Source organism: Canis lupus, chromosome 36 (genome assembly GCF_048164855.1).
Source record: "Canis lupus baileyi chromosome 36, mCanLup2.hap1, whole genome shotgun sequence".
Taxonomy (NCBI): Eukaryota; Metazoa; Chordata; class Mammalia; order Carnivora; family Canidae; genus Canis; species Canis lupus.
Genome location: NC_132873.1, coordinates 19,281,252 through 19,297,328, shown reverse-complemented (window position 1 = coordinate 19,297,328; position 16,077 = coordinate 19,281,252). Strand labels below are relative to the sequence as shown.

Below are 16,077 nucleotides of genomic sequence, written 5' to 3'. Positions count from 1 at the left end.
ATGCTGTACTATTATCGTTGAAGTCACTCAGGAACCAGTAGAACTGGTCATAGATAGTTGGTGAGTTCTGAACTCCAGAGCCCAAGGCGCTGACTGCTATTTTTAGTGCCACACCCTGCTGCGGTTAACTTCTTTAAAAGACTTGATTGTTAAAAACACAAAGTCAAGTTTGAACCTCTGTTTTGTTTTAATTTACTTTTTTCCCCCAGCTTTACTGACATATAATTGACAAGGTGGGTAAGATACTTAAAGTGCACACCATGATTTGAGATATATATATGATATATATATATCCATCACCTCAAATATTTATCTTTTTTAAGTTGTGCACTTAGCAAATTTTAACTGTACAGTGCATGGTTAATCAGCCATGCCACCATGTCACAAGTTAGATCTTTAGACCTTACTTATTGATTGTATAGCTGAAAGTTTGTGCCCTTTTATCAGCCTCTTCCTATTTTCCCATGACCTGGCAATAGCTTTTCTATGAGTTTCATTTTTTTTTAAAAGATGCCATATGTGATTCATAATAGGCAATATTTGATTTTATGGCTTTACTTTGGATTAACAAGAATATCACAATTTATTGCACACGCTTGCCCTTGTTGATGAAGAATAGTAACATTAGAAGTCTTTCTCTTGGGATCCCTGGGTGGCGCAGTGGTTTGGCGCCTGCCTTTGGCCCAGGGCACGATCCTGGAGACCCGGGATCGAATCCCACGTCGGGCTCCCGGTGCATGGAGCCTGCTTCTCCCTCTGCCTATGTCTCTGACTCTCTCTCTCTATGTGTGTGTGTGTGACTATCATAAATAAATAAAAATTAAAAAAAAAAAAAAAGTCTTTCTCTTCTCTGCATATATATCAGGTACTGTCTTTATCATTGGGATGGAGGGGAAGTAAAATTCCTGCCCTTCAAAACCTCATTCTGTAGTGGAACATTCAAGAGACTATTTCTATGAACCATGCTATGGCAGTACACAGTAGGACTTTTGACTTAGAAGTTGATGTGTTTCTTGGGCTTGAGTATCAGCTGTTTAAGAAAGATTTTCCAGAGGGAATACCTGAACTGAATTTTGAATTTCAGTTTAGACAGCTGAAGTTCGAAAGGTTAAACATGAATTAGCCAAACCAAAGAAAGGGATCTCTAGGGATACCTAAGTAGAGACAAAGGTGTGGATGCATGCAGGGGCATAGCACTTGTTGGGAACTGCTGGTCATTCAGCAGGTAGCAATTGAGGTGGTACAGGCAACAGAGTGAGGCTGGAGAGGCCAGATCAAGAAGGGTTTTGTTGGCTGTCAAAGAGTTTTTTTCTCTGGATTTCCTTATAAATACAGCCTTTGTTCAGGTGGGATGGGATTCTTTGAGTTGTCTTTGACTGTTGAGGCTCTCTCCCAACCCTTAAACTCCCTCATAATTAGGGACGAATACTGTCAATTTGGGGAACTTGGATTGAAATGGAATAATGACAAGCTAAATGTAGACTGTACTCTTTACAGCAGACTGTAACTTAGTCTTTTAAATATTTAAGGCTTTGCACTGGCTCACACACCTTTAGTAAATGTTTAAATGAATGGGTTACAGGAAAGGAGTTATAAAAAGAAAATGTTTAGTATTTTTACATGTGACCATGTATAATTTTTCTATTCCCCATTTCATTATAGAAGATTGTAATGGGCCTAGCTGAAAAGTCAACTCTTGGATAATTAAAAATCTTCAAAATGGAATCAGACCCAATAGTAAGGTCTGTTTGATTAGTGTACGGGTGGGTGACTGAATCAGCATCATAGTAGGAAAAAAGTACCAGACAACTTCAGCAATTTTCATTTTGATGAATGAACCCCAGTTTACCGAATATATGTGTCTTTTCTCCCCCTAGCTGAGAACGATCTTCTCGTGGCTGCCCCATAGAGATTATTTTTTTAGTTTTCACTAAAAAATTGTGGACCATGGACATTTATTCCTTTTCACTTGTCATAATGTGAGACCATGCTTTCTTGAACTTATGGATATGTACTCTTTATTTTCTGTTTGTTATAAAAGGAAGGATACACAGAGATGGTTAGCATTTGCAACAATTAGGCATTGTTTTAGTGAAATAATTGTGCCATTTTGAAAGCAAATTATGTATCTGAGGCATATCTGTGAAGCAGCTTTATGATTATCAGCAACACAGCTGCTGTAACTATTATGTTAGTGGAATTGAATCTTTTGTTAATATGGGTCACATAACCAGCAGCTGAACTTTTATACTTGTAACTATGCAAGATCCTTACTAAGACATAATGTAATACAAATAGAAGAGATGTATCTCAAAGTGTTTTCAAATATAGGCTTAAGATTAGCAAGGTATTTGTTATCATATAGAACTAGAATGATAGCATTATAATGCAGTCTTATTTATACATATATTTATATTTAATATTTTTAGTGTTTTCTTTCTATATTTAATATTTTAAAGCTTTTTTCCCCTTTGCTGGCATTCTTGCGTCCTTTCTCTCTCTCTCTTTCTCTCTTTCTCTCACTCTTTCAATCTTTCTTTCCTTTTAAAGCATAAATTAGCTAAGCCTATTTCCTTCCCCCATAAAAAGAAAAAAAGGAGATTAAAAGGTGTTTTTTTCTGTGTCCCATCTCACTTCCCATTACTTCTAATATTTTTAGTTTTTATTTTTTGCTTACATCTAAATACATATTCTGTAGCTTGAAATGGAAAAGACTTTTGCATATGTGGCTTCAATGATAGCTCCTGTAGCCTGGTTAATACAGTTTTATTGTAACAAAATCTCCCTGAGGTATGTGTCATATAGAGCTGATGAAAATGGAACTTTCCTGTAACTTTACCTTAACTGCCTTATATCATTTTGAGTATAGGTGGTGTAATAAGTATTTTGTACATTATACCTATTTAATCTTAAAACCAAGATGAACATTTTTAAATGGGTATATATACATTTGTCTTATTTTCTGTTTTTCTGTAGAGTTGATTACAGTTGTAACAAATAATACACATTTTTTATACTTTCTTTGCCCAGTCTCCCTCAGTGATAACATTTTGTAGAATTATGGTACAATATTACAACCAGGATATGGATGTTGTACAATCTGTTGCTCTTAATTCAGATTTTTCCAGTTTTACTTGAACTCATTTGTGCGTGTATATAATTCTGTACTGTTTAATCTTCTTGGTGTGTTTGTATTTCTAGCACTGCATGGAGTCCAGCTGAATAGCTCCTTATCACAAGGGTTTTCTATGTTGCCCTGTTACCACACCTGCTTCTCTTCTGCTACTTCATTTTCCCTCTCCCATCTCTAACTCTGGGCAGCTATTAATCTTTCCTCCATTTCTGAATTTTTTTCATTTCAATAATGTTACATAAATGAAATCATACAGTATGTACCCATTTAAGAATAACTATTTTCACTCTAATTCCTTGGAGATTCATCCAAGTTTGTGTGAATTAGTAGCTTGTTTGCTTGTTTTTTATATTTAAGTTAGAGAATTTCCACATAGTTTAAAACTTAGTTTCTACTTTGTTTCCTTCCTAATCTATTTTAAAAATACATATATTTGTTTTAATCTAGGTGACAAGACACGACCACCATCCTCAAGCCCCTCTAGTATTATCCGCCGTACTTCCTCTCTGGATACACTTGCTGCTCCATACCTTTCTGGCCACTGGCCTCGTGATAGTCATGGGCAAGCTGCTCCTTGCATGAGGGACAAGGCTACACAGGTAGGTTTATTAAAATTCTTATCATGAAATGTTTTACTCTGAAACCATTTCTCATAATATTATTTGTTTTTACTCTGTGTTCAAATACTTAAAACATTAGTGTGTATTAGAATGACCTGAGAACCTTATCAAAAGTACAGATTCCCAGGCCTGACTTCCAGATACTTTGTAGTAGGCTTTGGTTGTGGTTTGGGAATGTGCACTTTTAAATAATATCCAAAGTAATTCCAATACATAAGGATAATTTATGGATGCACTTTTCCCATTTCCTCTTTGTTTATTTAGAACATCAGAATATATTTAATATATTGAATTTGTAACAGGATTACTTTACTTTCCATCTAACCTTATATTTTTATGCCAAAAATCTTCCCATGTTGGGAGATTGGGATTGTATTACATTGCAGATAAATTCTGTAAATGTAAGTATCCTGACAAAGAGACCCTGGATGCAAAATTTTGTACTTTTAGATTAATGAAATTTTTTAGTTATAAGAATCTTAAGAGGGGCACCAGCTAGCTCATTTGGAAGAGCATACAACTCTTGATCTTTGGGGTTGTAAGTTTAGCCCCACCTTGGACATAGAGATTACTAAAAATAAAAGGTTCTTATGAGATTGCTTAGATCTACTTCCTGATTTTACAAATGAGGAAGCTGAGGTCCAAGATCAAAAAGTCAAGTGATAACTGCATCTTAGTTTGGTATAGTTTCTTTCATAGCACTTACTATAATTTAAAGTTAGTTAAATATTTGTCTAATCATTAATGTTTCCCATACTCACTAGATGTTGAACCCATGGTCTAGCTTGTCCATTTCTGTATTTTTATCTCGAGGATTTAGTACTGTACCTGAGAGAATAAACACTCAAGGATTATTTGCAAAGGAATGAATAAGCAGAACAGTTAAAGCTTTATTGCTGATGAAGAATGAGAATCAGTTAAAGAGTTAAAAGATTCTTTATATTGATTGTTGAAAATTAGCTAAGGTATTATCTTGCTTTAAACTTCAAATTTATATCACTCATAGTTTCTTGATCCTAGCACTTTATGAAGAGAATGTCCTTTTACAGAACCAAGTAAATACACTTTGCAGTGGTTTTTGGATTTGCATTTTGGTTTCCAAAATTCCACATGTTCTTGTTGTGTTGTGTTTTTTTTCTATTCTGATATTCTTGAAACTGTGTCCCGCTATTAGGGTAGATGTTTGGGATTTGAGATTACCTTAATGTTTATACTCCAGTGGCAAATACAGAAATGAAAACAGAGGCTATACTCCTCAAAATTAATGAATCTTTTGAGAAACTGACTTTAACCAAATAGTGGTACAAAATTCTCCATTTATTCAAAATCTCTAAGGTTGTGAGATTAGGGCATGTAGTATGGGAAATAAGTCCCTACTTCCTTTCTGCTTAATCCACATGCCATGTTTAAATTACTGTGGATATTAAAAAAAAAAAATTACTGTGGATATATTTCCTTGAACATTTCTGCAACCCTTGTTATCTCTGCAGTTTCAGGTTCAGTGGGCTCAGATATTTTGTCTTACCAGTAAGAATAAACAATCTTATAAGTCACTAGGATCCCACCTAGCTCTGACAACATTGAATTAAAGTATAAACCCCATACTCGCTTCACCTTTTTCTAAATGTCCCCCAAATTGGGAATAATAAGGGTATAAATATAAAGAAAACTTGTAATTACCATATTGTTAATCTTGCTTGTAAAGCTCACATTAGAATCTCCTAAGGTACAATACGGCAATAGCTGGGCGCTCTGATCTCTCATTTACACTGTGGGCTCCCATCTTTGGCAAGTGACTATAGCACTAACGTGATTAATCACAAGTTCTCAAATTCCCTATTGGTAGGTGCTGGATTCACTAATGTATGTATGTATGCTAGTTAATTAAGTGAGCTTTTTAAAGATTTCCTTTTTTTTAAAGATAGCATGAGCAGGGAAGGGAGTAGAAGAAGAGAGAGAAAGAGAAAGAGGGAGAGAGAGAATCCCAAGCAAAATCCATGCTGAACACAGCCTGCTACAGCGCTAGATCTCATGACATGGAGATCATGACCTGAGCCAAAACCAAAAGTCGGTGCTTAACTGACTTAGCCACCCAGGTGGCTCTTAGATCAGCTTTTAAAAATTTTGGTAAAATATATATAACATAAAATTTACAATTTTTAAGTATAAAGTAGCATTAATTATATTCACAATGTTGTGCAACCATTGCCATTATCTGCTTCCAAAACTTTCCATCACCCCAAACAAAAACTCTAACTCCCCATTCTTTCTTCAGCCTCTGTAACCACTGTTCAACTTTGTTTCTGTGAATTTGCCTGTTCTAGATATTTTATATAAGTAGAAGCATACAATATGTGTAAATCTTTTTAAGATTTTTTTTTTAAGATTTTTTTTAAGAGAGAGAAGAGTACAAGTGAGGGGAGAGGGAGAAGCAGGTTCCCCATTGATCAGGGAGCTACATGTGGGGCTTGATCCCAGGACTCCAGGATTATGACCCAAGCTAAAGGTAGCCACTTAACAAGCACTCAGGTGCCCCCCCAATATTTATAATTAGCATTATGTTTTCAAAGTTCATCCATGTTGAACCTTTTCATGGCTGTATGATATTCCACTATATAGGTAAACGTGTTTATCCATTTATCTCTTTGTGGACATTTGAGTTGTTAACAAATTTTGGCTATTGTTAATAGCCAAATGAACATTGATTTATAGGTATCTATTTGAATCTCAGCTTTCAATTCCTTTTAGTACATATGTAAGAGTGAAATTGCCTGACAGTCATATATTTAGCTTTTAGAGGAACTGCGAGACTTTTTTTCACAGCAGGCTACACCAGTTTATATCCCCTCTGGCAATGTATAAGGGCTCTAGTTTCTCTCTATCCTCACCAAAACTTACTATTTTCCTTTTTTTCTTCAGTATAGCTATCCTAATAGGTATGAAATTGTATCTTACGGGTTTTATTTATATTTTCCTAATGACTAATGAGGTTGAGCATCTTTTCATGTGCTTTTTTGTGTATCTTTGGAATTCAGACACTTATGTGCCTTTGTTTCCTCTTTGTAAAATGGGAAAATAATAGTACCTATCTTTTAAGATTATTATGAGGATTAAACTAGGAAATATATGTAAAACACTTAGAAAAGTGTCTGGCACATAGTGCATTTAATAAATGCTCATCATTAAAATTACTACCTTTGATTATTGTCAGAACAAGGATGCACGTAGGTTTCATATGTTAGGCAGTTTGTCAATTGCTGTTAGATTCTGGGAGCATTATGTTGGCGAAGATTCAAGCTAACAATTACTGGGACTGATTAGCAATTTTTGTCCTTGTTGAGAGGCCTTGGGCTCTCATAAATCACCCCTGATAAAAATCACCCCTGGTCCAGATAGTGCTAGAACAGACAATATGATGAAAGTAATTTATTTTATATTATAGATGGGTGCTTCTGGGAAGTTCCTGTTAGACTTTTGACAGAACATATCATGTTACCACTCTGAGCCCTGGTTCTTCATTAAAAAAAAAAAAAAATGGGGATGCCTGGGTGGCTCAGTGGTTGAGCATCCGCCTTTGGCTCCAGGCATGATCTCAGAATCGAGTCCTGCATCCGGCTCCCTGTGAGGAGCCTGCTTCTCCCTCTGCCTATGTCTCTGCCTCTCTCTGTGTGTCTCTCAGGAATAAATAAGTGAAATCTTAAAAAAAAAAAAAAAAAAAAAAGTATGATTCTAAGGTCTGTCTCAGCATCTCCAGGATGAGTGGGAATGAAAAGAGGAGGTTCTGGAAAATACAGAGAAAGGCACCCATCAAAAACATTGAGTATGACAGCAAGTTTTTAAAGATGTCAATCTCTCCTTCTTCCTTACCTCTACCCCATTATTTGCATTGGTCATAAGAGTGAGTGGATGAAAAAAAAAAAAAAAAGAGTGAGTGGATGATTAAAATTTTATTGCACATGATTATTTGACACAAAGATAGTAAATATATGGCATCATTTCTTTTTTCCTCTATCTTTGGCAGACATTGCTCATTCTCTATGAACTCAAATAGCCTGAGTCTCTCAAGTTCAGTGCTTTAGCTTGCCATTGCCAACGGAGCAGAACTGGTCCATGAGACTGTCTACAAAACTGATCTACCATTTCTGCTTTAGAGTCTGATACGCTGCCTAATACTTTGCTGCCTCCAACTTCTCCCTTCTGTCCCTCCACTTCCTATGTTCTTTTAAAGATCCTAAAACTGACCATTTATCAGCTTGCCTTCCAAATTTAGACTATATTCCCAGCATTAGCTGTTTTGCAGTTATATTAATCTAATTTAACTCCCCTAATCTTCCAGGGGGGATGCCTTTTGAATTTTCTGACTACAGCAGTTTGTGGGCATAAAATGAAATGTATATGTGTGGCTGGATTATTTGACATTATTTTGACTCAAAAGGTATTCTCTTCCCAATTTTCCTAACCACCTAGCCTTCTTTACCTTACAGGGGGCATGTGTGAGTTTGTGAATTTGTGACTCATGTGGTTGGTGTCTGGTTTTCTTTATCATTTCTTTCGTTTGTTTCATAAACCAGTCATCTTTTGCTTTTACAAATCTAATGTTATTTTCTCTTGGAAACTCCTACATTTCAGAGACTATTTTCCTCCTTTAGTGGTTGATTTTGATTCAGAGCTTACTTTTTTTTCCATTTTATGCACTGGCTTGAAATTGTAAGCCAAGTTCAGAAACTATAAGATGGTCTGTTATTAAAACCTAACAAAATTAAATACTTGGTAAATTAGAGACTAAAATAATGTTGATTTATTGAAGGTAGTTGTTTATAAGTCCATAAACTTGTTTAGAGGTTGTTTCCTTTTTTTTGAAAGAATGATCTGGAACTTATAGCAAGAAAAGAAATAACTATTTTGTATGTTTGATGTAAGCAATACTACAGTGTATCTTAGTGTTAGGAGATGAAAGTACTGAACAGGTAAATCAACTTTTTAAAAAATTACTTTTTGAGGAACTCTTGCTATTTTGTATAAAACCTTGGTCCACTGGTTAAAATTGGTAATATTAAGAGGGAAGGAAAGGGTTAAGATCTTTTTTTTTCCCCAGACCTAAATTTAACAACCTCTATATAAGTTCTATAGTTGGCTTCTCGGTAGCTTTGCCTTTCTTGGTTAAGCCTAGGATTCTGAAACAATCTAAATTTCCAAATGTTTTACCACTTGACTGATGTTGTTGTCCTTCACAGTTTACATCAGATTTCTTTAGGTCAGTGATTCTATACATTGTTTTTTAAACAGGCTGGGCTATAGCATAATAAAGTAGAGTCATATCATGAAATCCTTTAAAACAAGTAATTTCTTGACTGTGTAACCTTTTCTTTTCTTTTCTTTTCTTTTCTTTTCTTTTCTTTTCTTTTCTTTTCTTTTCTTTTCTTTTCTTTTCTTTTCTTTTCTTTTCTTTCAATAATTTAGAAAGTACACTCCTACTCTCAATAATGAACTTGCAGTGCCCTGTGTACTCTATTCACTAACGCTTCTCGGGTTTTCTGTTTTGCCTGGAATGCTTTTCCACCATTTGCTTGGATAACTTCTATGCTAATGCTCATAGCAGCCTCCCCACCCCCCATTCCATAAAATCTTGCCTATCTCTTTCCCTGTCTTTATAGTTTGGGTTAGATGCCTTTCTTAGGGGGACCTCTGTCATCAATCATACCATGATTGGCTATTACCGTTTCTCTTTTAGAAAAAACTTTTTTTTGTTCATCAGAATAATATTTATTTATTTATTTTTCTTTACATTTATTTTATTTTTTTAAATAAATTTATTTTTTATTGGTGTTCAGTTTACCAACATACAGAATAACACCCAGTGCTCATCCCGTCAAGTGCCCCGCCCCAGGGCCCGTCACCCATTCACCCCCACCCCCCACCCTCCTCCCCTTCCACCACCCGTAGTTCGTTTCCCAGAGTAGGAGTCTTTATGTTCTGTCTCCCTTTCTGATATTTCCCACACATTTCTTCTCCCTTCCCTTATATTCCCTTTCACTATTATTTATCACCATTTATCGAAGAGACTGTCTTTTTCCCAGTGGATAGTCTTTCCTCCTTTGTTGAATATTAGTTGACCATAAAGTTGAGGGTCCACTTCTGGATTCACTATTCCGTTCCATTGATCTATGTGTCTGTTTTTGTGCCAGGACCACACTGTCTTGATGACCACAGCTTTGTAGTACAACCTGAAATCTGGCATTGTGATGCCCCCAGCTATGGTTTTCTTTTTTAATATTCCCCTGGCTATTCGGGATCCTTTCTGATTCCACACAAATATTAAGATGATTTGTTCCAACTCTCTGAAGAAAGTCCATGGTATTTTGATAGGGATTGCATTAAACGTGTAAATTGCCCTGGGTAACATGGACATTTTCACAACATTAATTCTGCCAATCCATGAGCATGGAATATTTTTCCATCTCTTTGTGTCTTCCTCAATTTCTTTCAGAAGTGTTCTATAGTTTTTAGGGTATAGATCCTTTACCTCTTTGGTTGGGTTTATTCCTAGGTATCTTATGCTTTTGGGTGCAATTGTAAATGGGATTGACTCCTTAATTTCTCTTTCTTCAGTCTCATTGTTAGTGTATAGAAATGCCACTGATTTCTGGGCATTGATTTTGTATCCTGCCATGCTACCAAATTGCTGTATGAGTTCTAGCAATCTTGGCGTGGAGGCTTTTGGGTTTTCTACGTAGAGTATCATGTCATCGGCGAAGAGGGAGAGTTTGACTTCTTTGCCAATTTGAATGCCTTTAATGTCTTTTTGTTGTCTGATTGCTGAGGCTAGGACTTCCAGTACTATGTTGAATAGCAGTGGTGAGAGTGGACATCCCTGTCTTGTTCCTGATCTTAGGGGAAAGGCTCCCAGTGCTTCCCCATTGAGAATGATATTTTCTGTGGGCTTTTCGTAGATGGCTTTTAAGATGTTGAGGAATGTTCCCTCTATCCCTACACTCTGAAGAGTTTTGATCAGGAATGGATGCTGTATTTTGTCAAATGCTTTCTCTGCATCTAATGAGAGGATCATATGGTTCTTGGTTTTTCTCTTGCTGATATGATGAATCACATTGATTGTTTTACAAGTGTTGAACCAGCCTTGAGTCCCAGGGATAAATCCTACTTGGTCATGGTGAATAATTTTCTTAATGTACTGTTGGATCCGATTGGCTATATCTTGTTGAGAATTTTTGCATCCATGTTCATCAGGGATATTGGTCTGTAATTCTCCTTTTTGGTGGGGTCTTTGGTTTTGGAATTAAGGTGATGCTGGCTTCATAGAATGAATTTGGAAGTACTCCATCTCTTTCTATCTTTCCAAACAGCTTTAGTAGAATAGGTATGGTTTCTTCTTTAAACGTTTGATAGAATTCCCCTGGGAAGCCATCTGGCCCTGGACTTTTGTGTCTTGGGAGGTTTTTATGACTGCTTCAATTTCCTCCCTGGTTATTGGCCTGTTCAGGTTTTCTATTTCTTCCTGTTCCAGTTTTGGTAGTTTGTGGCTTTCCAGGAATGCGTCCATTTCTTCTAGATTGCCTAATTTATTGGCATATAGCTGTTCATAATATGTTTTTAAAATCGTTTGTATTTCCTTGGTGTTGGTAGTGATCTCTCCTTTCTCTTTCATGATTGTATTAATTTAAGTCTTCTCTCTCTTCTTTTTAATAAGGCTGGCTAATGGTTTATCTATCTTATTAATTCAAAGAACCAACTCCTGGTTCTGCTGATCTGTTCCACAGTTCTTCTGGTCTCGATTTCGTTGAGTTCTGCTCGAATCTTTATTAACTCTCTTCTTCTGCTGGGTGTAGGATCTATTTGCTGTTTTTTCTCTAGCTCCTTTATGTGTAAGGTTAGCTTTTGTATTTGAGTTCTTTCCAGTTTCTGAATGGATGCTTGCATTGCGATGTATTTCCCCCTTAGGACTGCTTTTGCAGCATCCCAAAGATTTTGAACGGTTGTATCTTCATTCTCATTAGTTTCCATGAATCTTTTTAATTCTTCCTTAATTTCCTGGTTGACCCTTTCATCTTTTAGCAGGATGGTCCTTAACCTCCACGTGTTTGAGGTCCTTCCAAACTTCTTGTTGTGATTTAGTTCTAATTTCAAGGCGTTATGGTCTGAGAATATGCAGGGAATGATCCCAATCTTTTGGTATCGGTTCAGACCCGATTTGTGACCCAGTATGTAGTCTATTCTGGAGAAAGTTCCATGTGCACTTGAGAAGAATGTGTATTCAGTGGAGTTTGGATGTAAAGTTCTGTAGATATCTCTGAAATCCATCTGGTCCAGTGTATCATTTAAAGCTCTCGTTTCTTTGGAGATGTTGTGCTTAGAAGACCTATCGAGGGTAGAAAGAGCTAGATTGAAGTCACCAAGTATAAGTGTATTATTATCTAAGTATTTCTTCACTTTGGTTATTAATTGATATATTTGTCAGCTCCCACATTTGGGGCATATATATTGAGGATTGTTAAGTCCTCTTGTTGCATAGATCCTTTAAGTATGATATAGTGTCCTTCTTCATCTCTCACTACAGTCTTCGGGGTAAATTTTAGTTTATCTGATATAAGGATGGCTACTCCTGCTTTCTTTTGAGGACCATTCGAATGGTAAATGGTTCTCCAACCTTTTATTTTCAGGCTGTAGGTGTCCTTCTGTCTAAAATGAGTCTCTTGTAGACAGCAAGTAGATGGGTCCTGCTTTTTTATCCAATCTGAAACCCTGCGCCTTTTGATGGGGTCATTAAGCCTGTTCACGTTCAGAGTTACTATTGACAGATATGAGTTTAGTGTCATCATGATATCTATTCAGTCCTTGTTTTTGTGGATTGTTCCACTGAACTTCTTCTTAAAGGGGAATTTTAAGAGTCCCCTTAAAATTTCTTGCAGAGCTGGTTTGGAGGTCACATATTCTTTCAGTTCCTGCCTGTCTTGGAAGCTCTTTATCTCTCCTTCCATTTTGAATGAGAGCCTTGCTGGATAAAGTATTCTTGGTTGCATGTTCTTCTCATTTAGGACCCTGAATATATCCTGCCAGCCCTTTCTGGCCTGCCAGGTCTCTGTGGAGAGGTCTGCTGTTACCCTAATACTCCTCCCCATAAAAGTCAGGGATTTCCTGTCTCTTGCTGCTTTAAGGATCTTCTCTTTATCTTTGGAATTTGCAAGCTTCACTATTAAGTGTCGAGGTTTTGAACGGTTTTTATTGATTTTGGGGGGGGGGGATCTCTCTATTTCCTGGATCTGAATGCCTGTTTCCCTTCCCAGATTAGGAAAGTTTTCAGCTAGGATTTGTTCAAATACATATTCTGGTCCTCTGTCCCTTTCGGCGCCCTCGGGAACCCCAATTAAACGTAGGTTTTTCTTCCTCAGGCTGTCGTTTATTTCCCTTAATCTATCTTCATGGTCTTTTAATTGTTTGTCTCTTTTTTCCTCAGTTTCCCTCTTTGCCATCAACTTATCTTCTACGTCACTCACTCATTCTTCCACCTTGTTAACCCTCGTCGTTAGAACTTCTAGTTTGGATTGCATCTCATTCAATTGATTTTTAATTTCTGCCTCATTAGCTCTAAATTCTGCAGTCATGAAGTCTCTTGAGTCCTTTATGCTTTTTTCTAGAGCCACCAGTAGCTGTATAATAATGCTTCTGAATTGGCTTTCTGACATTGAATTGTAATCCAGATTTTGTAACTCTGTGGGAGAGAGGACTGTTTCTGATTCTTTCTTTTGAGGTGAGGTTTTCCTTCTAGTCATTTTGCTCAGTGCAAAGTGGCCAAAAGCAAGTTGTATTGGGAAAAGGAGAAAAAGAGAGGAGAGAAAGAAGGAAAGAAAAGAGAAAAAGCAAAACAGAAAGGAAGAAAAAAAAAAAAGAAGAAAAAGAGAAAGAAAAAGAAAGAAAGAAAAAAAGGGTGGGGGAAGGAAACAAATCAAAAAGCAAAAAAAAAGAAAAAAAGAAAAAAAAAAAGAAAAAACACACGGGGGAGTATCTTCTGCTTCTGTATACTTTAAGTCCCTTGACTTCCCCTGGAACTTGTCCGTCTAGCTGGTATTCTGGGGGAGGGGCCTGTTGTGCTGATTTTCAGGTGTTAGCACTTGGGGGAGCTGCTCTGCCCCCTGCCTGGTGCAGGGCTCAGTGGGGGTTGTTTACCCCGTGAGGCCCCAGGAGGAACAACCCCAGTGGCGGGGCCAGCTCTAGAGCCCTGGAGTCAGCTCCCACAGTAACTCCAGAGCTCTCTGTCTGCAGGGCCTGGAGGCTCCGGGGCGGGGCCGCTATCTGCTCAGCTCGGGGCAGGAGCGTCCTTGCTGTCCTGGGCCCTCCCAGCCTCTGCCTATCCCGGGGGAGGCGGGATCCTGGGCTGTGTCCCGGCGCCCTGTGCCCTGTGCCCTGCGCTGTTGGATTCGCGCTCCCGGCCTTGCAGCCCCCTCCACAGAGCCTCCGCCCAAGCCCCTCCGAGCTGCTCCCGGCCACGCAGCCCCCTCCGCGGAGCCTCTTCCTCCGCCCGAGCCCGCCCGCCGAGCTGCTCCCGCCCCGCAGCCCCCTCCGCGGAGCCGCCCCCGAGCCCCCCGAGCTGCTCCGGGTCCCGCCGTGCGCGCTGCAGCCCTTAGGGAGCTCGGCGCACTCTCCTGGGCACGCAGTTGCTCTGTTACTGTCCCGGGGAGCCCGAGGGCATCCCCGCCCTCCTGGGGTCCTGCTCCACCTCCCTGTGAGCCCCTTTCCACCCGGGAAGGTTGGTGCAGCTCCTGCGTCTCCGGGACGGGGCTCTCCTGTCCTGGGGACACTCGCCCCGGCCTCAGCCCGGCTCCTCGCGGGCCCCTCCCCCTTGGAGGCCTTTTGTTTCTTTATTTTTTCCCCGTCTTCCTACCTTGATAGAAGCGCGAACTCTTCTCACTGTAGCATTCCAGCTGTTCTCTCTTTAAATCTCAGGCCAAATTCGTAGATTTTCAGGATGATTTGAAGGTTATTTTGGTAATTTGGTGGGGACAGGTGATTTGGGGACCCTACTCTTCCGCCATCTTGCCCTTCCTCCTAGAAAAAACTTTTTGAGAGTAAGGACTGCTTTTTCCTTAACCCCAGTACCTAGTGCAGTGCCTGACACATTAATAGAGATGCTTGATAGTTTTCTAGTATAGAGTGCAAGACTGAACAAAATTAAAATATACTTGATTAAAACTCAATTTTACTTTTTTTAAAAAAGATTTTATTTATTTATTCATGAGAGAGACACACACACAGAGGCAGAGACACAGGCAGGAGGAGACGCAGGCTGCATGCAGGGAGCCTGACGTGGGACTCGATGCCAGGACTCCAGGATCACACCCTGGGCCAAAGGCAGGCGCTAAACCACTGAGCCACCCAGGTATCCCCCAATTATACTTTTTTATTAACATCTAAGGGTGTCTTATAATAAAGCACAGCTTCTTAGTAGAACAAAGAAAGCAATTATCTTTTGAGTTAGGAATTTAAGTAAAGTTAGTGACTTTTTAAAGTATTTTTTCCTGTTTGAACATCTTATAACTGAAGTTAGTAAAGCTTGTCAATTGCTCTTCATGCTTGCTTTTATTTTTCTTGCTTAGTACTCTTGTCCTTATTATCTTAATTTATTCTTAACAAACCTATAGGAAACTTTTATATCCCTTTGATTTTCATTGAGTTAATTTTATACTTAATATATTTAGATTTCCCTAATTTAAAAATCTTTTTATTTAGAAAAAGTCTCATATATGGAAAAATTGCAAGAGGCATGCCTGGGTGGGTTAGTCAGTGGATCATCTGTCTTTGGCACAGGTCATGATCCCGGGATCCTGGGATCAAGCCCCATGTTGGGCGTCTGATCAGCGGAGAGCCTGCTTCTCTATCTCCCTTTGCCTGCCACTCCCCCTGCTTGTGTGTGCATGCTCTCTCCCCCACCCCGTCAAATAAAATATATTAAAAAAAGAAAAATTGCAAGAATAGATTAAACACCAGTAAACTCTTCACCTATATTCACCAGTAAACATTTTTATATATTTTTATTTTTTGGTGTAGATATAATTGCTTTTATTACTATTTGCTAATTGTTAGTAAGTTGCAGACATTCTAACCCTTTTCAGATACTTCAACATGTCTATGAACAAGGACTTAAAAACAATTACCAAGGATAATTACCAAATCTTTCAAGTTTCCTCAGTAATGTTCTCTGTGGTAATTTGTTCTGCAAGCCAGGATCCAGTCAAGAAACAGACATGGCATTTAGATGTTATGTTTCTTTAGTGTCCTTTAATCTGAAACAATTCCTTAGCCTTTTATATTTTT

At 38.2% G+C, this 16,077-nt stretch overlaps 1 protein-coding gene across 3 annotated transcripts in view; it reads left to right on the top strand.

Annotated features, from left to right (window-relative positions):
• FAM117B (family with sequence similarity 117 member B) overlaps positions 1-16,077 on the top strand; it is an 84,972-nt gene that overhangs the window by 36,381 nt on the left and 32,514 nt on the right. For all 3 annotated transcript variants that reach the window (XM_072813435.1, XM_072813434.1, XM_072813433.1), the window contains exon 2: positions 3,581-3,732. In XM_072813435.1, the coding sequence (XP_072669536.1) occupies positions 3,581-3,732 (152 nt within the window). The remainder of the gene's footprint in view (positions 1-3,580; positions 3,733-16,077) is intronic.